The following is a 27831-nucleotide window of genomic DNA, read 5'->3' on the forward strand; positions in this document are numbered from 1 at the left end:
GTCTCTACAGGGCGTCCGGCAATGATCCCCTCTCACCATATGCAACCCCTGTTGTGTTAGTGTAACACACCTAATAGAAGTTACTGTCAGTGCTTCATACTCCAAACTTGAGTAAATTATAGTACTAAAACTAGGCTAGGCCTAGTAAGTTAGACCTAGCCTAGTTGTAGTACTAGATCTAATTAGCCTATAGGACTAGCATAGCCTAAACTGGGCTACTGTATAAACTTGGGATAAAATACTCACCTTTGTTTCTCCAATTCTAGAAACCAAACATATTATGAGTGTTGCAAACGCCGCTAATTCAAAATCCATCAGAGACATTTTCATTCGTCCTGATACAATCTTGCAAAATTTATATCCTCACAAAGACCCCAAACTCGATGAACAATGGTTAGGAATGATAAACTTCTACGTACTATGCATATGAGCTAACGAGACACCTAACCTACTAATACACGATGGGATTTTAGGCAGAAATCACCTCTGCTGTCAGCTGCCGTCTGCTACTCTACAGAATAAGTTGTGCACTAAATACACGTTTCCGTGACGTATTTATGTCAGAGTAGTGTATTGAATAATCATTCCAAATGACCAATAGGAGAGCCAGCCTGTGAACTTTCCTCCAATTATTACTCTTCAGATATAAACGTTGACTTAACAGGTAAATCGTAAAGCGAGGGACAGATTCAAATGTTGATACCATAATATGAGCTCCGTTCCAATGGGTTAATACATTTAAACGTATTAAACTGCAAGCGTCATATAATAGCTATTGTCATCTGCGAGCATCACGTTCGAGTACAAATTTAACAGAACTCTTCAGGGTGTGATCTTCTAATCTAGGTTATAGACAGGTATTGTAGAGGGAGATGTCTCGGTAAGAAATGATACTATGAGGTTGGAAAGTCAGTCCAGCCCAGTGGCGGCGCCAGGAATTTTTAGTTGGGGGAGGCTAAGGGGGGGCTGAGCCATTTTTTTTGGGTGGCTTACAAGATTGAGTGATCGCCGTCCTGGGGGAGGGGTATAAGGGGAGGGGTGCCCCCTCCCCTTTTGAAATTTTTCCCAATCCTGGAAAGGCCTAAATGCAAAATGGTGGCATTTAGCGAGGCTTTTGTCACCTGAAAATTTCTCCAAAAATATGCATTTTTTTGTGAGTAACACCTGGCGGATAAAGCTGGATTCTGAATTGTTTTTATCAGTCACCAAAACAAGGCTTCCTGCACCACAACTGAGTCACTGACTATTATCATGTGAAAAATTCATCAAAATTTCCATTGACCATTGTAGCACTGCGTTATGGCTGACAAAATTTGGGTAGGCTATATTGTTTCAATGAGTTTTTTTTTGTTGCCTATTTCAGTTGGGGGGGCTAATGGGGGGGGGGGCTGACTACTTCAGTGGGGGGGCTAAAGCCCCCCCCCCCCCCAAGCCCCCCTTGGCGCCGCCACTGGTCCAGCCCCTTGCACCATAGTCTATTAATACGTGAAAAATTATTTTCAAGCTCTTTGACATTATTTCAGTCAGAATGCATCATTCGTTAACGATTAACATCTTTGCGAAACAGGCCATCTTTGTCTTGGAAAGCCAAACATACGTCTCGCAATGATTTTGAAATGATCTTTTATAGGAGTCAATAATTCAACAATGTAACACACTATATAAATAAGTTACAATTTTTACTTTGATGGAATTGTCTATATAGGCAGTGATAGATAAAAGTATCTTTTAAGACCCGTGGCAAGAACATGGAGCTATTCTATATACGTACGTTCATCTTGACCAAACCTCAGAAGGATGTTTCAAATTTTATAAAAGAGAAAGAATTATTGACCAACTCAATAATCTACCTTAAAGTCGGCTCTATTCTTTCAGATGAGATTTTTCATTTTGTTTGCACAATCTAGGATAGAATAGTATGTGTATACATACTTAGGAAGATCTTCCTCATTACAAACTTGTGATTTAACTCTTTTAATAGAGGCACAAGGCCTTATCCAGTATCCTCTTCCCCTGCCTCCCTCCCTCCTTCCTCCCTCTCTGCCCCCTCTTTACAACCAAATGCATTACACTGTTCAGTACATTTCATTCGAGGTTTTCGTGATTGCTCGCGCTCGTGATACTCTACAACAAAACTCTTATTCTAGATAAAATCAATTCTCGATACTGGAGTGGACTCTGTTTGACTGGATTGGCCTCTACTATAGACTAAACTGGACTATATAGACTGCACTGAACTCTACTAGACTGTACTATAGACTCTACTAGATAGACTAGATTACGTTAGACTGGACTGTGCAGTCTAGTAGTCTGGAATAGACCCTAGCAAGTAGCAGACTAGAATGGACTCCGTTAGACTGGACTGCGCTCTACTATAGACCGAACCGGACTGAACTGGACTGGAGTGAAGTGAACTTTACTATAGTCCTGGTCGGCCTGGAGTAGACTCGACAAAATTTGGGCGAAAATATTAAATTTTTACAAAGAAGAAAAGGAAAGAAACAGAAGGGGAAAACTAAACCAAATTACGGGTTAGTTCACCAAACAAATGAGACAGCAGGGCATCCTAAGAGTATTAAAGGGAGTGAAGACTCGCGCACAAAGAAACGTCTCATGCCGGTAATCTGACCTAGTTTCGAATGAGGTGTAACAGAAGTGTTAGACACCACCATAGATCCCAGAAAATACACACATAGCTTGCTACAGTCGGTAATTAGACACTAGTGTACAGTCAATACATACAGCTACGGTCAATACCCAAAACACAGTGTACATAGCAGCGATGGACATCTCAGGTCTAGACAAAAGATAATAAGGTACCACGTTTCATAACTGTCTGCATTTTGTAGCGACAAGAAAAAAAATCACTTGCAAGCAACGGAAAGTTACATTTTTTGCAGAGGGCGGCAAGCGGTTTGGGGCGAGTCTTCAATGCCTTTAAAGATGATGTATGGAAAAACTAGAAAGAAAAATATACTTAAATACTAAAATATCATCATCCCATTGATTGCAAATCTGAATGGCGGGCCACGTGAATATTTTAATATATTTAAGCAGTATGTATAGTTGTGTGTAAATGGTTACTTTATGAAAATTGCTTCTCTTTTATATACTGAAATAGAAGATCAGCCTATTGATTTTTACCACGTGTTTTGATAATGAAGTATGCGGAATTGTCCACCCGGAACAAAATTCTCCGAAAATGAATATTAGATCGAGTTATGTTATGATGTGAACAGATTTGCTAATTGTCTATATTTGGAACACTTAAACGCCCCCAAGTCGGTAATTTCTTGGTAAGTGTTCTGATATATTTGGAAACCATTATTAATGCATTCGCAAACACACATCCAGGGCGTCAACCTGCACTTTCTAAGAACAGTCTATAAAAAGCTATTCTTTCAGTCTGCTAATTGCATCAAGAGATTCTAAATCACGATCGAGGCGGATGATTAGATACTCGACATGCCTGCCGATGTATTATCCATTGGTGAATTTTATGACTTCTTACTTTGAAATGGTGACATATGTTTATACCAAAACATATGTTTAGATCACTTTTCGGCGCCTTTTTTTTGGCGGGAAGGAAGGGTGGAAGGTGTCGGGAGAGGGGGGGGGTGGATAAGTTGGCTGCATAACTGCAAGTTATGTTTATAACGTATAATTAATAACCTATAGGCCATATTTTTTGTCCAACTGTACATTGTGGTAGAGTTTCTTTTCTGGTTAAAGTCATGTGCAAGCGTTACAAAACTATAGTTGAGTTAACAAATCCGACAAATATTGAAAATAGACAGTTAATTTCACAAGTCAAATGGTTGAAGAGTATGTAACGACATATTGTGACATGAGTAATTCTAAACGTACCTAGACTTCATTATATACGACGAAGTAAAACCCATATAGGACTAATGGATGTAGTTATTTAATGGATTGTGGGTAGCACATTCTATATACATTTGTCAGTAATGTCTATATTATATATAGTGAAAGTTAATCAGTGTTGAAATAATCATCTATCTGTTCATTTTACGATTCATCGAAGCTTGTACGAACAATAACGTATACATGGGAGAATTTATATCAGACTTATGATATATACGTTCTTTGTCATGCATAATACAACACGTTCGAGCAATGCTCTTTTTCAACTTTTTTAATTAATTTCCGATGGTCTCTCGCATCAGTTTGTAATAGCATATGAGTGAAAATAACTGTTGATGGGAGAATAATTTTTCTGGTAAATACATTACCGAAAGTGACAGAGTGTGACACACTGTGTTGCTATAGTCCCGGACAGGATTAAGCACGAGACTACGCCCACGTGCTGTCGAAAAGACACAAAACAATTATTCCCCTCAGATGCGTCCTTATAATGCTGACACCTCAAGCGAGACAAAGCTCTTAGTCCACCAAGAAATGAGAACGACTGGGGGTAAAAGACTAGTGGGGATGTTCTTTAAATAGAACACGTAGGAGAGAGAGCAGCGGGTAAATATCGCAAAGAGTTGGTATATATTTATATAGCTGACTGCACTAATCGTAACTTCAGGCTACCCGGTCATGGTACCACGCCCTTCGTTACAGTTTCGTACATTGCCAACCTCTGCTAAACGCAAGGTGAAAATCAAGCGACCATACTGGGAGGACTAGCAATAGGTGATATTGCCATGGAGACATGGTACGCGAACTAACCGGGAGGCTTTTCAATTTACAAAACTATTGGGATGTACAAAATGGAATTTTGTCCGTACATAAACTTGATGTAGTCGTATCCCACGATTTCACCCAAATTCTTACAATCTCAACATGCCTTAATGGTCGGGCCTACGTGAGTTGCTGTCTCGTAGCGAGCGTAGTCTGGTATAGCAGCATCTTTCCTCACATTCTTATACCTGTATACCAGGGTTTTCCTAACTTTATCTCCCCCCCCCCACGAACCCCCTATGGATGTCAGAGTTGTCCACGAACCCCCAACATTTCGAGACACGATCTGAGTCGTTATTATACTATAATACGCATAACAGTGCTTCGTAAAAGATCAAGTCCATAGTGTAATATTGTAATGAATAAAAAACAAGAGATGAACAAATATTTATTTGGAAACTTCAAGATCAGATCACGAATTGTACCACGCATAGATCACCCATCACACACGATGGTATATCATGTTAAAACAAGCTAGTGACTGCATGTTGTCACTCAACAACAATTTTCAAGCATGAATTTATGCTAAGTTTGCTTTGTGTTGGAAAAAATGGAGGTCATCTGGAATTTCCAATATAATAATAATTACTTTGGCCAACCTTTTAGTTACTTTCTCAGCTCTTTATCTTCACAACGTACCAGTGGCGTAGGAAGGTACTTTTGAGTGGGGGGGCTGAAGACTGATGGCCGGCCTGGGGGAGGGGTCTAAGGGGAGGGGTGTCCCCTCCCCTTTGGATTTTTTTTGCATTTCCAGGTGGCCTCAGATGCAATTTGGTGCAATATAGCACACTTCAACCCACCCACTCCATTTTGTATATAATTTTGCATTTTCACCTGGTCTTAGATGCAATTTGGTGCTCCAAATGAGATTTTTTTTCTCATTTGGAAATGAAAAAGGGGTTTTTTGACTTGCGAAGCGGGGGGGCGGAATGATACTTCCGCCCCTCCACATTTTTCACTGGGGGGGCTGGCGCCCCCCCCCCCCCAGCCCCCCGGTTCCTACGCCCTTGCAACGTACTGTCATGCGGAGCACTAACTTCACCAAAGTCATGCGGCCTGTGTCTGTTTCATTATTCAGTTATTTATCGTATGCACGGTACGGTACTTCTATGGCAACATATGCGTATGGAACGCGAAAAGAGTTTGTCGATAGGTACGATTTTTGTACATTACTAAATTATATGATATATCAGATTTAAGTTCAACAAAAAGTACTCTAGAGTTGACTTTCAGAAACGTCTCAGGAACCCCCTGTCATGGACTCACGCACCCCCTGGCGGTTCATGCACCCCAGTTAGGAAACCCCTGCTGTATACTGATGTCTTGATGTGAACCCTGTGCGTTCCACTCGGTTTATATGCCTACGAAGAGGGGGAGTGGGGGCAGGAAGGAGGATCGTGCCGTATGAACACAATTAATCGCTTGAAAATGACATTCGTGTATATTTATACCGTATTCCTCACATCATAATAGATGTATCTACACAAAAATTTAAAGGTGATTCATATCATTGTATTTATAAATACCTTTTTTTTATATCCGTGATCATAGCCACCTGCACCCCTGCACCCCCTGCACCCACTGCACTCCCTGCTCCCCAACCTCGCATTTAAGGCTTGTTTTCTTGTGCGACCAGTTTTAAAATATCTTTGTCACATATACGTAATAAACCATTCAGGTAATCCTACGGAAGCTTAAAAGTGCCATCAACATAAGAAAACTTTGCCACAATAAGTCAAGATTTTTCAGTAAATTGTTTAGATAACAAGATAATATCTTATCAAAAATCAGAAAACTGTTGGATTGCTCAGTTGCTTTAACTGAGCCATTGATCAATTTTCTGCAAACTGTTTAATTGACAACTTATCACATCTGGTCAATTCAACATTTCTCTGCAAAATGTTTAAGAGTCGTGTATATATGCGCGGTAGATGAATCATGCGTATAGTAAAGTACGGTAAATATATATGGAAAGCAAAACGTGGTGGAAGAAGGCCAGAGCGATACCGTACAAATTCTTCTGACCAGCAGAGGTCATTCACGTTAGCCACCGCATAAATGGGTCAACGAGGAGAAGAAATAAAGACATTAAGCCTTCAGGTATGAAATTACACTGATGATATAAAAGATATAAATATAAAAGAAAATTTTTCAATTGCTCAGTTGGAAAAAAGGTGAACAATTGAACATTTTGCAGAAAAATGTTGAGTTGACGAGATACGAAAAGTTGTCAATTAAACATTTTGCAGAAAATTGTTCAATTGCTCAGTTAATTAAAGTAAATGAGCAATCCAACATTTTCCTGATTTTTGATAAGATAGGATCTTGTTATCTAAACCATTTACTGAAAAATATTGACCAATTGGGGCAAAGTTTTCTTATGTTGATGGCACTTGTAAGCTTCCGTATTTTCCTGTTGTTTTTCCATTTGCAAATGGAAAAACCAACCACAAAAAAAAGGATGAGCTTCCAGGCAAGAAACCAAATAAAGTTTATTTCGTTTTCCCCCCGAAAGTTGAAACTGAACTAATTATAGCCTGCACGGTGTCTCGTTTGGTTCTTTCTCGTCACGGGTGATACACACGAGAATAAATAAGAAATTGTACAGGATTTTAGAACTATGGGGCAAAATTGGACTTTTAAAGTGTTACGTGGGTAGGAATTTGTGATCAAGCTTTAATTACGTCCTGTCATCTCTGACGCCCTCAAAAAAGGGAAGAAGTTAGGAAATGCAAAACAGACTTTCTTGTTTTTATTATCTTTCTGACAAATTATTTATAAAAGAGTGGGGGTTTTCTTATCTAGTTTATCGTAAGAAATATTAGAGAACATAATATTAATACCCGACAGGCTGAGGGGGCTTAGACAAAAAGTAATCATAACAGATTTCAGGTTATACCTATAACTCATTTCCGGACAGAGAGGTACGAAGTTGAAGAGAATGCTCTTGGCATGTGTCACATATGAGACGGAAAGTAAAAAGTTGAAGAGAATGCGTGTGTGTCTTTGTGTGTGTGTGGGGGGGGGGGAGGAGGGGGGAGATGTGTCACACATAAGGTGGGTTGTTTGTATCAACTTATCATTATTTCTAATTTAATTCATTAACTACAATTTACTACTACTATTAACCCCTGCAGATATATTATTCTTAGAAGTAGTTTGCTCATCAACAGTTTTAAATAAGCCTTTAAGCAAGGATGCCTCTTGGGACCCACCGTACAACCTTGAATTCGTCGAATATCAAAATTGAAGATCATGTTAACGTTATTCGTTTGCAGTGGCGTAGAGTAAGTCGCAAGAGGACCGCGGTGTAGTAATATGTATAAATGGGTTCCGAAAGGAGTCCCACGTCCACCCAAGTCCAATCATGGTATATACAGGTTTTGGAGTAGGTTAAACCCAACTCAGCAGAGTTTTAGTGGTAAGGATGGGTGGGGGGTGGGTGGGTAGGGGGTAATAGACTGTTGGATGATGCGCCTCGACACCTTTTCACGACTGGAAATTATTGTTAACGAAGAAGTGCAGCTTCGGTTCTTAAATCAGTTTCTCTTCAATGTTTAATGTTGTTCATTGTGAAAATTCTAAACTTAAGATTCCATTTCGAGGTATGATTGTGATTTACATGTATTGTTTGTGCATGATACAGTTGCACGTCCGCTTGGAGGGTAGGGGTGGGTGGGGGGTCGTGGGTGAAGGATTTATTTAGCTATAGGTCAACCTCACGTCCCTTTTCCGACCTAACATGAGTGATATAAATCAATTTTAAAATGTAGGGAAAAATCAGCGACCTAAACTGCGGACAACCGGAAGGCAATGAACAACAGTTTGAAAATTTGTTATTCCCAGTTATATTTTTATCGGAGGGGAGGGAGAGGAGAAGAGGGAAGATTGGAGACACTTTAAAATAATTGATTGTACACTTTCTACAGTTCATGGGTTATAATCGAAGGTTCTGCCCCCAACAAAAGACAATTCTCACTGATTCTTTATGAGGTTATAAGATGTCAACCGAGACATCCGAAGACAGTTATTAACTATACTTGATAGTATCACCACATTTCGAAGTTGTCAACTGTTTTCTTGTTCAAACATTTTCTTATTTCTTTCCTAACCGACATTGCTCATCCATTCCAAGATCCACATCCATTCCCAGACTCCCTTCATTCCCAGGTCCATCTCCCCCTCCTTTCCCAGACCCCATCCATTCCCAGACCCCCACCATTCCAGACCCCTCCATTCCCAGACTCCTCCATCCCCAGACCCACCCCTTACCCCTCCATTCCCAGAGACTGAATTGTTTTTGTGCAAATTATACGCGGACAGCGCTTATAAGACAATTTTGTACCACCATAATGATATAGCGATATTTTATTATGGAAAGAAGCAAAGTTCTCTCCCATGACCCAGATCTTCCATACGAGTACCAAACTGACCATATCATCGGCAAACTATATTTAAACCTTATACGTTGCAATCACAATTCAAAGTTAATTCACCATTCGAATTATGATTGAATGAATATACCATATATGAGAAGTTTCTTCACCTGTGTATAGTCACGCTAAAACACGTCCTTAATTTTCTTGGAAGTATCTATTAAAGCTGAACTGTTGCTAGGAAGGAACATGAGCAACAACGCTGCAGAACCTCAGCCTATAAGCTTCTGTTTGAGAAATTTGGTTTGATTGGCAATATCTCTGAGCAGGTTAACGATATGGTTTGTGCGGCGGGATAACGGTCGTAAAAAGGTATTCATCTGTCTAAAATGTTGTGGATATCACGTTTGAACTGTGCTAACCAAAAATTACTCACGAAAGTTGCACCCATAAAATAATACAACGACCAACAACTTGTTTAAGTTCGATGTACCACAGAGAAACGTAAAGAGCAGATATCGAAACGGCTCCAACAATATAGGTTATTCTCACATGTCGTATTCCACACACAAATCTTTGAAAAGTTCGAATTGAAAATCTGCCGAGTAGTCTTTTTTTTACAAAAAAATGACATCGAAGTAGAAAGGAAGCCTTAATTAGTAATTACCAGTAAATATTTAACTTGGTCAAGTCTCCCACGGGTGGAATTATTACCCGAAAAATATGGGGAAATTAAGATGGAAGACTTTTTGCTACTAACACCAAAACGCATACTGGTCATGATTACTAAAAAGTGAAAAATAAGTAAACAATTCATATTCATAGCATATGATCTGTGGCCTACAGTTCACACGAACGAAATGGCAGTCAAACACGGTGGCAAAAAGTGAGAAAATTTCGGCAGTCACACGATCGCTATAGCTCACATGAAAGCTTTCAGCCGAGCTAATAGGGGTTTGTAATGATGACGTCAAAATCAGTTATAACATTTGTAACGTTGCGCAAACGGTAGCTGACAGCGACGTAGCCAAGGGCGGCGGAAGCACTTTTAATCTGGGGGGGGCACCGACATCAAAGGGCACTTTGCAGATATTCGATTGGACTGATGCAGCCTTATATTTAGTACCCTTTATAACTCTTATTGTATTCTCTTAATTGCGTATACACATCACTCCATCAACGCCCACCCCCCCCCCCCCCCCTGAAGGAAAATATGCGTACTAGCACTGCAATATCCAATGTGCAAATTGGGAAACAAGGAACAAGTTTTCTTTTGAGACAAAATGAGGTGAAAGTTGCTAATGTAGGAATCTTCCTAATTAGAGTTTATTTCTTGTTAATATCTTAACAAATTTTTTTCCATTCGAAATAGCTTTGAGTTTGACCCACAGAAACTCATTAAAAAGTCAGGGGCGTAGCCAGGATTTGCAAAGTTGTATGCAAGACTATCTGAGCGGAGCGCCACCATCGGTTGGCGCGGAGAGTACAAAGAAAATTTTTGGTTTTACAAACCCCTCAGATGACCGGGAACGGCCCTTCCCGAGTGTTCATTCTGGTTCCCTGGCCTCTTGCTAACTTGAGACACCTCAATTCTTATGTAGAAAAAGGGCACATTTTTAACCTGAGGAAAAGTGGGGGGCACGTGCCCCCTGTGCCCCCCCCGGTTCCGCCGCCCTTGCTTGAGATATTGTGTGAACAATGTTTTCAGACTTTGACCCGTGCTGACCTGAAATGACCTTTGTCCCATACCAACAACAATTCAAACCAGTTCTTCCTAAGGAGAACGTATATACCAAACATGAAATGTATCCCAGTTATCCTTCTGAAGTTACAGCATTTTACGAGTATCAAACACACACACGCGAGCGCACACCCACGTACGCCATCTCACAATCACATTGATTACTTCCGCTAGGAATGAAATATAACTATAAGATGGCTGATTCTCAAAATATGCATGAAAGATAATCCGACATTTGTTGGAAAAAAACATACTAAGCTATTCCACATTGTATTAGTTTGCACATATATGTTACACCAAAGTCGTATTTCCTTGTATATATGATAGCATGGCTTCCGAATAGCGCTATCTATAGCATATAATTTTTGAGGCCTATACCGGATAAGAGATACACGTACAGTGGTGGTTAATACTTTATACGATACCTTAATAGCATATATACAAACAAACAAAATCTCTCTGTCAATTTTGACGTGTATAACCCTTGGAAATCAAGATGAGGCCGCGGGTACCGTGTGTCGTAACCCTATGGGTGCTGAAGCATAAATCCCCTTATTATATATGCATGGAGCTCACTCCATGCTATATGACAGTAGCCTATAACTCACCGTGTTGTCGCCAAAATACATTGGTATATGACAGATTAACAGTTGATAATTATAATCAACTGTTATACACTCCGGATAAGATAAGGCACGCCCTCCCATCATTCTGTAACCAAAGGTAACTCGGTTTACAAAAGAGAAGCTAATGATAATTAGTGAGTTATATTGGTATGGGATTTCAGTATTGATTAACATTGAATATAGTAGATAGGCCTACAACCAAACCTAATTCAAAACTATCCTAATAAATGAATAAATAATTTTTTTTTTAAATACTAGAGCACACAGAAACGTCTGCTAAGGCTTTTTATTCATATGTATATTGATATAATACAGGTTTATCGGCGATCACTTACCAATAATCGAGATAGATTATTATCATAAAATCGTGAAACCAAATCGTAACCCCATCATAACGGCTGCTCCTTTCTTTTTGGTTTCGCTTCTTGTTCCTTCATACACCCTTTTCTGCGTTATTTACCTTGACAATGAGTTCTCTACACATAGCGGTTATGGATTAGATAAGGCATTATGTATTTGCGTATACCAAATGCCAAGTTATCATCTACTGACATTCACTGTCTTCCCTGCAGGGTCTTGATATTCCAGGGTCTTGTTGTTCTGTTCACCTGCCCCGCTGCCCGATAGTTTATAAATGATTAAAACTGCTTCCACATACATATACATATCTTCCGCACCTGTGTCGACCATAAATGTTTAACTTAATATTTAACACACCCCGTTAACTCCTTTGTTAATGTTATTGTGGTTGCTCGAACTCTCAGCAGTTAACGCTCAGTGACTCTACCACAGAAATTAATGCATAGAAGCCATATCGCATCTGTTGACAACAACTACTCTTTGCAGCTATTTGAAGGTCATTCACGCCATCTTGAAACACCCAAACAACGACTCGCGCTGAGGGTGCCTACGTTATAGTCAAGGGCGGCGGAAGCACTTTTAATCTGGGGGGGGGGGGGGGCACCGACATCAAAGGGCACTTTGCAGAAATTCGCTTGGACTGATGCAGCTTTATATTTAGTAGCCTTTATAACTCTTATTGTATTATCTTATTTGCGTATACACATCACTCCATCAACGCCCTCCCCCCCCCCCTTAAAGGAAAATACTAGCACTGCAATATCCAATGTGCAAATTGGGAAACAAGGAACAAGTTTTCTTTTGAGACAAAATGAGGTGAAATCATGCTAGTTGCTAATGTAGGAATCTTCCGAATTGAAGTTTATTTCTTGTCAATATCTTAACAATTTTTTTTTTCCATTCGAAATAGCATTGAGTTTGACCCACAGAAATTCATTAAAAGTCAGGGGCGTAGCCAGGATTTGCAAAGTTGTAAGCACGACTATCTGAGCGGAACGCCACCATCGGTTGGCGTGGAACGTACAAGAAAATTTTTGGTTTTACAGACCCCTCAGATGGCTGGAAACGGCCCTTCCCGAGTGTTCATTCTGGTTCCCTGGCCTCTTGCTAACTTGAGACACCTCAATTTTTATGTAGAAAAAGGGCACATTTTTAACCTGAGGAAAAGTGGGGGGGCACGTGCCCCCTGTGCCCCCCGGTTCCGCCGCCCTTGGACGTAGCCAGGAATTTGAAAGGGGGGAGCACTTTTTGCGATTGATATGGATTTTCAAAGTTGTAGGCACGAGTATCTGAGCGGAGCGCCACCATGGGTTGGCGCGGAGCGTACAAGAAAATGTTTGGTTTTACAAACCCCCCAAGATGGCCGGAAACGGCCCTTCCCGAATGTTCATTCTGGTTCCCTGGCCTCTTGCTAACTTGAGACACCTCATTCAATATCACTTTTAAACCCAAAAAACAAACGAGTTAAAATAGTACGTAATTCAATAATACATAATGTATTAAAATTAGCAAGGTACACAAGGGCGGCGGAAGCACTTTTAATCTGGGGGGGGGGGGGCACCGTCACGTCAAAGGGCACTTTGCAGAAATTCGATTGGACTGATGCAGCCTGATATTTAGTACCCTTTATAAATCTTTTTGTATTATCTTATTTGCGTATACACATCACTCCATCAATGCCCCACCCCCCCCCCCCCCGTCTTAGTAGTCTTACTTTTCAACTTCTGATACTTGTAGATACAAAGATAGGCCAGAAATGTCTTTGATACAACCATAGCCAGTAATTGTCTTTGATACAACTGTAGCTAGTAAATGTTTATCGAAAAGGCTGTTTTGGAACTTGGAACGCCGATCGCGACAACAACAGGCAACAAAGTGCTGCAGCTCTATACATATAAAGTCTGTTAATCAACGATATGCTTATTTGACTGTGGAATGTTCTCAACTGAAATTTTATCTGCGTAAACGGGTTCTTAAGTAGATGTTAAAAAACTGACAAGATCGTATCCTAGTCTTTTTCGGCGGGTAGAGTATTGAATGAAACGGCACGCGATATGAATGACAGCCTAGATGACAGAAGAATAGGTCACCTAATTTAGCCATAATCTTGCTACGTTCATTTCAATATAGTTTTTCCTGTCTAGACTCTTAAACTCGTCCAGCAAGCTTATGGATTTGAATTATGGGTGTTTTAATAAAAAAGATAACTTGGCCAAAAAAAGTGTAGGCCCGGGCCTACAGTGCTACATGCTGGCTACGCCCCTGATAGTTCTAAATTAGAATTAGATCTCTTACTGAAATATCGCTGACCTAAAAAGGTGATCAAGAGTACAAGTTTTATGTAGAAAAAAGGGCACATTTTTAACCTGAGGAAAAGTGGGGGGCACTTGCCCCTTGTGCCCCCCCCCGGTTCCGCCGCCCTTGAAGGTACATGTACAGAGTAGTCTTACTTTTCAACTTCTGATACTTGTAGATACAAAGATTGTTCAGAAATGTCTTTGATACAACTGTATAGCTAGTAAATAAGTAAGTTAGCCTAATAAGAGAAGGCAAGAGCTATCCGACGATTGCCATCTGATGCAAATTTCTCAAGTGTTTTCTCAACTGAAATATTATCTGCGTAAACGGGTTCTTAACTACATGTTAAAAAACTGACAAGATCGGATCCTATAGTCTTTTTCGGCGGGTAGAGTGTTGAATGAAACTATCGTGCTACATACTGGTTACGCCCTGATCATATGATATCACTATCAGCAGATTTTGTTCCCTGTTTAAATTCTTTTACATGTTCTTTTACATAATATATCAGAAAGACAAACATACTGCTCTTTTACAAGTTTTCCAGTAGGATGATTCTTGTATATTGTCCAATGTCTGGACTTTAATACATTTGACGAACTTAACTGATGGACAATATAAACTTTCATATTTTGTAATACAACCAGATATGCAGTGGCCTAAAAACAAATATCGTTATCGCAGTGTATTAGCAGTGTAATAATTATTTATAGGAAGTGCGTATCACGTACGATTGCTACAGTAGCTTACCTTCATAACATGCTGTTCGTGCAACAACTTAGGACGACTCATTGAACGAACGTTGTCGACGTTGTTGTGCATACAGTTCGTGACATTCCATAGAGTGCGGTTAGGTAGGCAATATGTATTTTATTACGCAGTGGCCAACTGTAGGCTTGTAATTGGCTATAAGCTAAATTTAGCTAATTGCATCTGCCAAACTAAGTAAGTAGTTGAATCAGTAGGCGTGAATGTTACTACGATTACAATCGAGTTAACGGAGCTGACGAGTATTCAAGATCAAAAGAGCAATGACAAAATACCATGCTAAAAAACGACAGTTTAAAAAAAAAAAATCGACACTGAAAGGGGGGAGCGCCTGCTCCCCTGCTCCCCCCTGGCTACGTCCCTGGTGGCTGGCTGATATATTGATACGTGACCATCCTTCGAATACGTAATATCATGTATAGATGACTCACAAAAGGACGGATTGGCCTATCGGTTTACCGGTCGGAACCGCTGGGTCTGCAGCGCCGATTGTCTCTTGTAAATCAAAATACAGGGTGTAAAAAAAAATCAATAAAAATAATCATAAAAATAAATCTAATAAAACTTACAACATAATTATGAGCTCTTTCGTGAAAAGTAAACTTCTTTTGGATACCTTTTTAAAATAATATTGCTTTTTTTGATTTTCAAATAATACCTTTTTAATTATTCATTTTTAATATATTTTGTCTTCCCCAGAAATAGCGTACGCAAGACATGCTTTTAACTATTTTGAACTTCGTCTCAAAATATCTTATCTGTATGAAAAATGCACTTCTCCACATACATGAAGTAACAATAAAATGAAACACTAGCTAAGTCTGGATTGAACTTTTCTTCTTTCTTGATTTATTTTGCTTGTAATTAATTTAAAACCCTCAGTTTGGAAAACCACTGACCTACATGAAGCACAAATGGATAATTCATAAAAAAAAAAGAAGCACAAATGGATAATTCATTAAAAAAAATACTTCACACCAGTATTATACACTTAATCATTAAACAATAGTCGGTATTGTCTCTCTATTGGACGAACTTCTTGCAACTCCCTACAGTAGTACCTCATCGATTAAACAGCAAAAATGCTGGCTAACTCAGAATAACAGACTACATTTTACGGTCATTCTGATAAGAAGGGGGGGGGGGTAGAAGGGGAGGGGATAAGAAAAGGAGAAGAAGAAGGGGGAAGAGAGGATAATATGGGGAGGGGATAAAAATTTTACAGTCATTCTGATAAGAAGGGGGGAGTAGAAGGGGAGGGGATAAGAAAAGGAGAAGAAGAAGGGGAAGAGAGAATAAGGGGAGGGGGATAAGATGGGGAGGGGGATAAGATGGGGAGGGGATAAGATGGGGAGGGGATAAGAAGGGGAGGGGATAAGAATGGGAATGAATAAGAAGGGGAGGAGAGGAGAAAGGGAGGGGATAAGAAAATGAGAAGAAGGGAAAGAGAGGATAAAGGGGAGGGGTAAGATGGGGAGGGGTAAGATGGGGAGGGTATAAGATGGGGAGGGGATAAGAAGGGGAGGAGAGGAGAAAGGGAAGGAGGGAGGAGGGATAAGATGGGAGAGGATAAGAAGGGGAGGGGATAAGAAGGGGAGTGGAGAAGGACGGGGAGGGGACAAGATGGGAGAGGGGATAGAAATTAGAGGGGATAAGAAGGGGAGGAGAGGAGAAAGGGAGGGGATAGGATGGGGGAGGGGGTAAGACGGGGATGGAGAAGAAGGGGAGGGAGAAGATACGCTCAACAAAAACGTCTGTCAGCTATTAACTGTACATCATGATTTTTCAAGGAACACAGAAACCACTAGTAAATTTCAAGCATTTTGTTTTCAAAATTTCACAATTCGAAATTCAAGTCTTCTTATTCAGCTACATTTTCAATGGATTTTTAGTAGTAACAATACTAGTATTGACAATTGCTGTAAAGCAAACCAATCAGCTGTGTGTAATACATGAAAGAATACCAAGAGTATTTATGCTCAAATTTGAAGAAAAAAAAACTAAATAAATAAATAAATGGAAGGAGAAAATATTTAGGAAGACCAAAAAGAAAACGTAAAAGGTTGATTATCAAAAAGGAATCAAAGGAAAGCAATAAAAATACAAATAAAAAACTCAAATATTCTCATGGAAACAACATGGAATTGTCAAATACATAACTATAAAATAGATTGGTCCGGTACCAAGAGTGACTCTTAATCGAAAGTTTTGGTTTACGATTTTTTTAGACATATAATCAGGCCCATGTACTCCTATTATGAATGACTCAAGGATATCTTTTTCAGCATGGCCAGCAAACCTAAATGTTTTGTCTCTCCATGACTTACTTGATAATTATGTTAAAGATAAAACTTATTAGTTGATAGTTAGTAAAACATCCACTCTATAAGCTACATTTAAAAGTAATTTTATTGTTTGGCACAAAGTAATTTCAGTTAACTTTTGTTTTGGTAAAAGCAGTTTATGAGGGGATGGGGTGTGTGTTTGGGAAGGGGGAGGGGCAGGGTGAGGAGTTGGTTAATGCTACTGTTGCTATTGTATCATAAACGAGAGGTTTGCACCTACCCCATTGTAGTATCATGTGACCATTATAATTTATGAGTGGTGCAAGTACATTATATAGTACTATTTTTACGATTTGTGGTGTACCAGTGGTGGTAGTCTGCTACACAGTAGCAATATGACCACTGATGATGTTTGAATCTAGAATAAATATACAGTATGGTACTATCTTGTCCACTAATGGTGTACAAGTGGTGCTAATCTTCAGAATAGTAGTTGTATAACCACTGATGGTATCTGACAGGTGTATATCTACACCATGGTAGTATAACCACCAAATATGGTGCATGGTTGGTGTAGGTCTACAAAATAGCAGTTCATGGCAACTGGTGGTGTATGAGTGGTGTTAGTTTACAGCAGAGAAGAATCAAGGCTACTGATGGTGTCTGAGAGGGGTGAAAGTACATCATTGTAGTATATAATGACCAAATATACTGCTGGTGTATAAGTGGTGTTAGTTTACAGGAGAGTAGAATCAAAACCATTGTTGGCCTCAGGTTTATGCATCTCATCATCCCAAGTTCTCTGAGGACCCCAGTCTGGAGACGGGGTGATGATGAATTGCAGCCTCTGTGAATACAGAAACAAACAAAGAAATTTCTAAATCATTTTCAAATCATTTTCCAAAACAAAGAAAAAAAAACAAAATTAAGATGATCGTCCAGATTTCATGGCTTAAAATATAATTGTCAAATACTGAATCATATTGACTCAAAACAGTCGATATATTGTACATAGATCAACATCTGTTATTGATTGTTCTTGAACTTCTTTCCTTGGAGCTGCTACTGTTTGAACTGTTTCTAATTTAATTGTCTGTATACGCTGTGATGAACTTATACATTCATTATCAGTCGTAATGTGATGTAATGTGATACATGATGTGATGTATATATGATGTAATGTGATGTAAATATGATGTTATGTGATGTAAGTATGATGAAATGTATGTAATATCATATATTACATATACATATATATATATATATATACATATATATATATATATATATATATATATATGTATATATATGTAAAATATATATGTATATGTAATATAAATAATATATGTAATATATATGATGTAATGTGATATTGTCTACGCTATGATGAAGTTATACATTCATTATCATTCGTAATGCATATACACACTGGGTACAAGATACGATACACTGAAAGTATTCGTGTGCACGTCGTAACAAACAAAAAAATAAAATAAAAAATAAAAAAAAATAATCAAATGTTGTCACACAAGTTGTGAATGGGTTTGTACCCGTAACACGAGTAGATACTGGTTCATTGTATTGATATCAACTTTCAAGGTGTTAACTTGGTCTATTTCTGCATGTATCCCAATGTATCACTGAACACTACTCCACACAACAAACAGGTGTGTATGCGTCTTGACAGTATCATCGTACACCATGAAATATGTATTTTGAGTGTGCCTTTTATCAGAAATTACAAACTGTGGCTCTTCCGACATCGTGTATCTTTCAGCGAACAGCTCTAGAGATTCTACAAATAGAGTGGGATATCGACTGTGGCCAGGCTGAGGCACAGGGATATGCCTTCAACAGACTATATATATTTATAAAATATGCACTGCTATTTGAAACCCTGGACTAGTATCCTTTATCCTAAAATATGGTTGTAATTTACATAAGCAATGATCAGAGCGAAAATTCATATCATTCCAATATTCAAAATTGAGGAATACCTTGAACAGACCTCCCGATGCTTTAAACACGAAAAGGTAGATGGCTATTAAAGGCATCATTAGAAGAGGTACAGACGCCATAACCCATCCGACAGCTTCGGCCCATCTAGGGTAGACGTAATCACCATAATACACAGGGCTGTACTGCAGCAACCCAAAAGTGATGATAAACTGTCGAGAAGGCAAAGTCAATAGTAAATGAAAAGAAGCGAGACTGGAAAGAGAAGCAAGACTGGAAAGAGAAGCGAGACTGGAAAGAGAAGCAAGGCTGGAAAGAGAAGCAAGACTGGAAAGAGAAGCAAGACTGGAAAGAAAGGGAGACTGGAAAGAGAAGCAAGACTGGAAAGAAAGGGAGACTGGAAAGAAAGGGAGAGACTTGAAGAGGGAGTGGAGTGGAGTGGAGTAAAGGGAAGGGAAGGGAAGGGAAGGGAAGGGAAGGGAAGGGAAGGGAAGGGAAGGGAAGGGAAGGGAAGGGAAGGGAAGGGAAGGGAAGGGAAGGGAAGGGAAGGGAAGGGAAGGGAAGGGAAGGGAAGGGAAGGGAAGGGAAGGGAAGGGAAGGGAAGGGAAGGGAAGGGAAGGGAAGGGAAGGGAAGGGAAGGGAAGGGAAGGGAAGGGAAGGGAAGGGAAGGGAAGGGAAGGGAAGGGAAGGGAAGGGAAGGGAAGGGAAGGGAAGGGAAGGGAAGGGAAGGGAAGGGAAGGGAAGGGAAGGGAAAGAAGAAAGTATTATTAGTTCAGCAGCCAAAAGTCTGTAAACTTAACAGACTAGTTTACCCTAAAATGTTACAAACAGATAAGAAACACTTCCCGTATTTGTTGTTGTTAGTTTGTTTGGTGATTTTTGGTAATAAATACTTACGAGAATCACACTTGGGGTAACAAACAGCCAGCAAATGGCGTACCACGGCCAGACAAACGGAACCTTGCCGAGCATTTCTCTGATGTTACCCAAAAATCGGCGAATACCTGTAACGATAAAATAATCACGTGACGAGAACATTTTAACATTTGCCTCAACCTATTAAATAAGAAAGGTGTCTGAGAGAAGACAGTTTGAAGATTGAATCGAGTTTGATTTCAATTATTTTCCTCAATAACCTTCATTCGGTGTATAGCTTAAAAAAAAAATATGATGTGATTAATTGCAACCCTACATTGAGTATTAATCGGATTAACTTATGCTTAAGTTAATCATTATTTTGCGATCAGCAGGGTTGAACCAATACAACGTTCCCTCGTTTTGTTGCGTTAGACAGTTGCACGACCTAGAGAAAATCGGTGCTTTATTCACCCCAAACCCTGTGCCCTGCCGGTGACATTAGTTTGACCACTTACCATAAAACCATGCAATAGCTATACATTCCATCATACCAACTACCATCAGTGAAATCCAACAACTATACCAATTAATGAGCTCAAACCAGTAGATTCCTCCCTGTCGAAAGAAGAAAGAGAAAAAAAAACACAGGAAACAGTTATGTGACTTCGACTAAAGAGAAAAATGTTATGATCAAGTGTAATCTTTAATCTTTTCATTTACAGTTTTTTTTTTCCTTCTCTTTTTTTTTGAAAGCAGAATTTTGATGACGACGCAACGATATGACTTGTGCCAACTTTGTTGCAAGATATCATTTTAAATACTTAAAACTTGCATCCTTAAAATATGAAAGTTAAAGCTATTATATAATTACTGCCAACAACCATTGCCTGAGTAACGACACTGTGGCAGTTGAGTTCAATGAGCACCCTCCCCCCACTCTCTCTCCCTTTTTAAAAACTATAAAACACTACTTGATTCTGAAAGTGCAGCCATTACGTAATGGAAACGCCACACATTTTGGAGCCCACCCCCCCCCCTCACCTTCCCTTCATCCATTGTTGATGAAATAACACACGTGTATGTATTAACTTGTGGAACTGTACCTTGGTAACGATCGGTAAACCGATCACATAGAACACCAGACAGACTACAAAGGCCACTTTCGTTTTATGTTGTCGCAGTTGAGAGGGAAACACATCGATTATACCACTAATGACGGTTTCAACCATTCCAAACTGAAAAAAAAAAATCAAAAGGCACCCCGTAAACATGATATATATCTACAGATATGAAGTATAAATTTTCAAAGGCGGTGTAGGGAAGGGCGGGGGGTTAAGTTGGTGTTGGATAGGGGATTGGAAGGGGGGAGGGTGTCGTCTGCAGGGAATAATTTATTCAGTTCATGAAATGCTACATGAAATATTCATTCATGAATTAGTTACAATTTGGAATTGGACGTCTACGACAATACAGGAGCCTCTTTTCATGACTTTGATAATATCAAATCCTAAAAATAACTGAGGTTCATGCGGTGTTATTATGAAAATCTGTAGAGGGGTGCCAGAATAGCTCATGGGAAGAAACGAAAAGAAAAACATTAGTCATGAATAAAAAACGAGATACATGAAGGAAAAACGAGGTCTATGAATGTAGGTAAACGACATTTCTCAATTCGAGAACTTTTCCATGGAAAAAATAGTAAGTTTGTTAACCCACTGACGTCATCCACCCAATACTTCCGTTCCTAAATTAAACCATTCGGTTTCGTGTGGGAAGGGCGAGGGAATTAAGAAGACGCTGATACCGATGAATAGTTGTGCAAAAAAAGAAGAGTTTACAAGTTGAACGATCTATACCTGGGTGTCTAGCCCAACCAAGAACAACATAGCGAAGAACAGAATTGCCCACAGAGGGGCAAGTGGCATCTGCGCAATGGCTTCTGGGTAAGTTATAAACACCAGTCCTGGACCTAAACACGGAATGGAGAGATAGGGACGAATGTATTAAATGCACTGCTGTCGTGTTTACGTGTCACAGTCATGCGTGGTAAGCACGCTATGACATAATGACCTGATTATATGTACTCATGAATAATTCATAAGTACAGATGCATCATTGTTCAGTGGTTACTATAGTGTTGGGCACGATAAATGTGTTCAATCAATTCATATAGACAGAATGGCCACAAAAAAAAAAAAAATTAATGTCAATTTAAATTTGAATGTCAATTAAAATGGAAATATATGTCTTGAGAGATAGCACTATTCTGGTAAAGTGAAAAGTGTCTGGGCGAAAAAATGTTGAGATCCCAATCATTAATTACTTCATAAACTTCTTTTTGGCAGAAAATAAAGACAAATATCTAGGGAGGGTACTTACTAGAGATTGATCGATTGTAATCTAATTTTGGCTAATACTCACTGGGTTTGGGGAAATTGTAACGTTGACTAAACATTAAAAAAGTGCTTTAATAATGAAAATATGAGTTGTTTTTTCACATAGTTACCAGTAACAGAGAGATCTTTAATTTCAATGCCAGTTTTATACGAAATGAATCCAATTGTAGAAAAGACTACAAATCCAGCGAAGAAACTGGTAAGGCAATTTATAAGAGGAACCACGACAGCATCGCTGGAAAAAAAAACGGTAACCGGAAAATTATTATTTATAGTTGATGAAAAAAAAAATCATTATAATATTATGAGAATTTCACTCTCAGACTTTTTTTCCACATTTTTCTGTAGGATATGTTCATAATATTTATTTGTATAGGATATCTTAAAAAGGAGTCTTCTCAGAGACAAATTATTTCTTTCAGATTATCCAGGGTGTGGAGGGGTGAGGCACAGTGAGAGAAATATAGCATGTTGGTTCTCAGGCTGGAATTCATCCTTACATTTCCCAACTTCGTACGTGCACTTTAATATTCGTTGGACATAATTTATATTATCGAAAGTAAAATACGTTAGTGAAATTTTTACTATTGTGTGATAAAAGTTAGCAGACAGTATCATTGCTAAGCTTGTTGCCTCTTGAGACAGTAAGTTAAAGGATTGGTTCAGGTGTCTGACATGTCTATCTTGTATGAAAGAGCTTAAAAAGACAAACAGGATAGTGAAGAAACTACCATGATAGCATTCTCTGTTAAGGAGATTTCACACTTTGAAGATTTCACAATTTCTTTGCAAATGACTGGTGTAGAAAGACTAACTGTGAGGGTGTGATGTCACATCCTCACTTCCTTAACATGTGTCAATATATTTCATGAAAAAATAATTACATTTTTTTCACAAATCTAAAAAAATATAATCAAACATTCTTCAGATGTTAAATCTCAAATACTTCCCTTGACACATATGAGATCTCCTGACGTATCTTTTGGTTGTAGGTCATAAAATCTTACAAAATATTTTAATAAAATAACAGACTTTTCAGGAATGTGAGGATATGACGTCACAACTAGTCTGATTTCAGCAGTTTCTACACAATCAGATAGAACTTTAAACTTGAATATCTCCTAAACGGAAAAAGATATTTGAATAATTTCTTCACTGTTGAGTTTCTTTTATTGTCCTCTTTCATATAAGATAAACATTTTTGACACCTGAACTATTCCTTTAATGTTACGGTTTTACGCCACTCAATTTCTCCCGTCTACAGAGCGGTCGGGTTAGAAATGATGGCAGTATTTACAAATGGAGAAAGACAGACAGAGAGAGAGAGATTACACATATATGCGCGAACGCACTGCACAGAGTGTAATTGTTAGTAACTTTCGTAACATATTCTATTCCAATGGCCATTTCACTTCATTTATTTTCAAACAGTGATCCAAGACAATGGTCTTTAACGCAGTATATAAAGTACACTAAAATCAGTCTCCAAATATTTTATGCTCTATGTATTTTTTTCGCAAAACGTTTTTCTAAACAATATAGTAAATACTACATATGTTGCTTTATTTTTTTTGGTCTTCTTTTCATATTTGTCGACATTAAGTCCACACACTGTGATAATTCCAAAACATATATCTCACCGGAAACAGTTGTTATCAAACTTGTTGTAGCTAGCCATGGTTAAGACACCTCCCCATGCTGGACCCATTGAATAAAAGATCTGGACCGCTGCGTCATTCCACACCTGAGAAAAACAGAAATACAAGCGTAAGTTTCGTCGGGAATAAAAAGGGGGGAGCTATTTGGTTTCTAAATAGCCATGATAAGAAAATTTCTCTATTAGATATAACAATACTCTGCTCGTTCAATAGATTTTAAAGGCTTTTATTTCTTCAATTTTTTTGCTCAAACAACGCAAAAATAAGTCTCACACCTATCTTTCGGAAAGGATGCAGTCATCAGATACAAAGTCGTGATGAATATGCAAATTAAGTAGGCTGGTCCAAGGTACATCTAGTGCGCATGCACTGTATGCATATCGTTACAGGAAAAAATCGATACATTAACCCAATGCCTTCAACGACACTTCACATTTCATTTCATTTCATTTCATTTCACACTTCACATCATATAAAACTTTTGACAAGATTGTCGTGAATTAGTTCAATTGATGACCGCATGATGACGTATGTTGCAGATACTTACTGTGGTGCTGATCACGTGAGTAAGGCACCAAAAGATATACCTTTGAAGCAGCTCTGAGACTAAGTTTTGTCTTTCCCTCTAATTTCCACTTCCGGACACTGATATGGTGTGAACGTATCTCCTTACTGGTCTCAACGCCTGTGTTTTACAGGGGTATAGGGAGAGACACAGTAACGAACAGTGCATGCCAAATTCTTAACGTTAGTAAAGACTCGATATTCTCAGTATAGAGTCTAAGATTTTGAGGGGAAAAAAAGTCCAGTTTTTTTTTGTGGGTAATTTCCAGTACTGAAGCACAACCAGACACTTTACATATTTCGCAAAATCCACAAATTCACATTTACAAAGAATGAGACGGACAATCATTCTGTGGACATGATGAAGATTTGCTTCCTCCGAGTGATCGAAGATAGCTGTCTGTCATTTCCCATTGGACTATCTGTATATATGTGTAACCTTCCCCCAAACAACTCAAAACTTACGCTAGCTTTTGTGATGAGCTCCCAACGTGGCCTGAGGTAGTACACAATCCCTTGACTGGCGCCCTCTAACGTCACTCCACGTATTAACAGAATAATAAGGATAACGTATGGAAACGTAGCTGAAAAGTAAACCACCTGATGACGGAGGGGGGAAAAGTTCACAAATATAAAAAAAAAATATGATTTAATTTTTTTTTTATATATAGAACGTGTTATATACTTACTTGAAAAGGGATTGTTTAATTCATTTACATGGCAAAGAGACGGATCCAAGAGACAATAAGACTATATACACTATCGTTATATAGGGAAAGTTTATCAGAAATAAATTACCATAAGATAATAACGATGATTGATTAAAAGGTCCATGCATGTATGAATAATTCATGAGGACTGACAGTATTTGCCACCTGAGAGAGTGATAAGTAGAAGTGAATATTCATGAAGAAGGTGAGGTTAATCGGTGCACGTTGTCTGTAGAAGAAAGAGGAAGGAAGAAAAATAAATAAACGTTTCTGTAAGAGGATGGTCTGAGTTTTCCCTTAATGAAAGCGTCACTAATATTGATAATGAATATGCATTATTATACACGACATAGTGGACATAGTGATTTTCAAACCGCTTTGACATGTTTTCGGCAAACACATTGCTCCTGTGATGAGCAGGTGGATGTTAGGGCAGCAGATAAAAACCCATCACGAAAATGTGGGTTTTGTAATTTTGGCGCCGGGGAGAGTAGAGGAGGGGAACGGGAGACCAGGGAGGGGGAAACCCATGCTTCCCTGTGGAGGCATCGCTGTATCTAAATGTCAACACATAATGAATTAATGAAAGCGTGGCATTTTCTTATTACTACCATGTTTTTGATTTCGTAATTTATCACTTTCGTTAGGCCCAAGGGATAGAGCGCCAACATGAAGCTCATTTTGAAATCCGATCGGTGAGTTGACTGTGGCCGGACACCTGCTAACATTACCCCTTCGCCTTTTGATAAGTGTCCAGAGAATTACGAGACATGCAGGCATAATAATACTTGTCGAACCAACTCCTGCTCACTGAACCGCCACTGTCTCAAATACTGACTGAAGTGAAGGCATCTCATTAATCTTCACTGCAGTACAGCAATCGCGAGTTGTTTCGAAACCATCAAAGAACAACCAAACCCTATAACTCAACATTAATGCATATTTTTTTCTTTAACCTTCTTTATTTGCAACTCAACAAGTATTATAGTCTAGTTGGAACATGCTTGTGTTACATAATCAGAATTATTGTGTTATAGAATCAGAATTATTGTGTTATAGAATCAGAATTATTGTGTTATAGAATCAGTATTATTGTGTTATAGAATCATGTAGTATTACGTTATAGAATCACGAGCACAGCACCTCCTCTGGTTGACATATAAAACACAAACATATAATGCTAGTGTATTGCCTACAGAATAAAAATCTTCAAAATTGCTTCGAAAATGGTAATTTGTAGCACGATTCTGCATATAAGCAGGCACCATTTCACCAACATTTTGCAAAAGGGGGGGGGGTGGGGCGGGTAGTCCCATCCCTACACATCTCCCCACATAATATCTTATCCACCACCCGTCCGCCCCCCCCCCCATGAATCCCTTCTGAATTCCACAGTAAGAATTAAAATAATCTCTGACCAGTAAACTCATAAGGGTGAGTAAGTCACGTTAATTTCTAAACTTACGGTCGATATCTTAACTCACGTTGATGTCTACACTCATATTCACAACGTGTGCATATAGCCTATCACACTTTCAAAGTTGTTTACCGTACATCAGTGTTGCATTGCATGCAGTCCAGGCCTGTGTATATGGTAACTAGTCTACCGCCAAATTTCCCGCTGCACAATTTGACAGTCATTTTGTTATTGTAGATTATTTACAGGTTTCATTGTTTAATTCTTTTTTACACATTATAGACCTACCGGTGTACTGCTTCCCTTATGCACAAGCCAGCCTATTGTCGGGGCCATTATAAATTTCAGTATTGCGTGTTCCCAGGGGCGTATCCAGGATTTTCTAACCCGGGGGGGGGGGGCGCGAATTACTATCTAAGCGGAGCGCCACCATCGGTCGGCGCGCAGCGTACAAGAAAATTTCGGGTTTTGTTACCCCCCAGATTACCGGAAATGTCACTTCTCAGACTTGAAAATGACCAACCAGATGAACACTTTTGCATGAGAACCAAGTATTTCCCAATAGTTTTTTGTTCATCCATAACCTAGTTGAAGATTGTCACCAGTCACACGTCATGTTCGACCTCATCGCATCTCCTGTGGGTCATTGCTTTTGTTAGTGATTCTATACGCCGCGGCCCACAGTACCCGTCAGCCCCACTTTTTAAGGTTTTAAGCTTATTTTTTGTTCAAAATTGGTAAATTCACATTTCTCGTGAATAAATTCACTTCAAAACATACCCTTAATGTTGCACAAAAGTTTCATCTATGGACAACCAATATAGAAAAACCTCCTTCAACCCCTAACAGACCGGTCAAAATTGCACTAGTAGAGGGAAGTATGCAGAAGAATGTTGGTGAGGGAAGTTTAGAAAATTCAGACACAGTTAAGTTATTGGTGTACAAATATTAAAACCTCTTATAACGGCTACTATAAAACTTCGTTGAAGGAAATTAAAATATACCAGATATTTCCGGAACCGAACACTATACGCACATCTACAGTTTGGAGGCTGTTCATCCCGGAACGCCATTTTCATGCTCACTGATATGATGTGATATCTGTTTGCTT

General features: G+C 38.9%; 2 protein-coding genes across 14 annotated transcripts in view; both read right to left on the bottom strand.

Annotated features, from left to right (window-relative positions):
- The window catches only part of LOC139979981 (vascular endothelial growth factor A-like), a 49551-nt gene extending 34416 nt beyond the window's left edge, over positions 1-15135 (bottom strand). For 2 of the 9 annotated variants that reach the window (XM_071991287.1, XM_071991283.1), the window contains exon 1: positions 247-520. In XM_071991287.1, coding sequence (XP_071847388.1) covers positions 247-330 — 84 coding nt within the window. In that variant the 5' untranslated portion in view covers positions 331-520. Of the gene's footprint in view, positions 1-246; positions 524-11785; positions 12358-14858 lie in introns of those variants that run through there. The other 7 variants (XM_071991282.1, XM_071991280.1, XM_071991285.1 and 4 more) reach the window with 7 other exon arrangements.
- Positions 15136-15696: 561 nt separating this feature from the next.
- Positions 15697-27831, bottom strand: part of LOC139979974 (sodium- and chloride-dependent glycine transporter 2-like) — a 39489-nt gene continuing 27354 nt past the window's right edge. For all 5 annotated transcript variants that reach the window (XM_071991260.1, XM_071991263.1, XM_071991264.1 and 2 more), the window contains 9 exons: positions 25059-25193; positions 24012-24115; positions 22482-22606; positions 21832-21944; positions 21079-21210; positions 20491-20590; positions 20015-20121; positions 19159-19329; positions 15697-18008 (listed from right to left, as the gene is read on the bottom strand). In XM_071991260.1, coding sequence (XP_071847361.1) covers positions 17898-18008; positions 19159-19329; positions 20015-20121; positions 20491-20590; positions 21079-21210; positions 21832-21944; positions 22482-22606; positions 24012-24115; positions 25059-25193 — 1098 coding nt within the window. In that variant the 3' untranslated portion in view covers positions 15697-17897. The remainder of the gene's footprint in view (positions 18009-19158; positions 19330-20014; positions 20122-20490; positions 20591-21078; positions 21211-21831; positions 21945-22481; positions 22607-24011; positions 24116-25058; positions 25194-27831) is intronic.

The sequence above is a fragment of the Apostichopus japonicus genome, chromosome 14 (genome assembly GCF_037975245.1).
Source record: "Apostichopus japonicus isolate 1M-3 chromosome 14, ASM3797524v1, whole genome shotgun sequence".
NCBI classification, from domain to species: Eukaryota; Metazoa; Echinodermata; class Holothuroidea; order Aspidochirotida; family Stichopodidae; genus Apostichopus; species Apostichopus japonicus.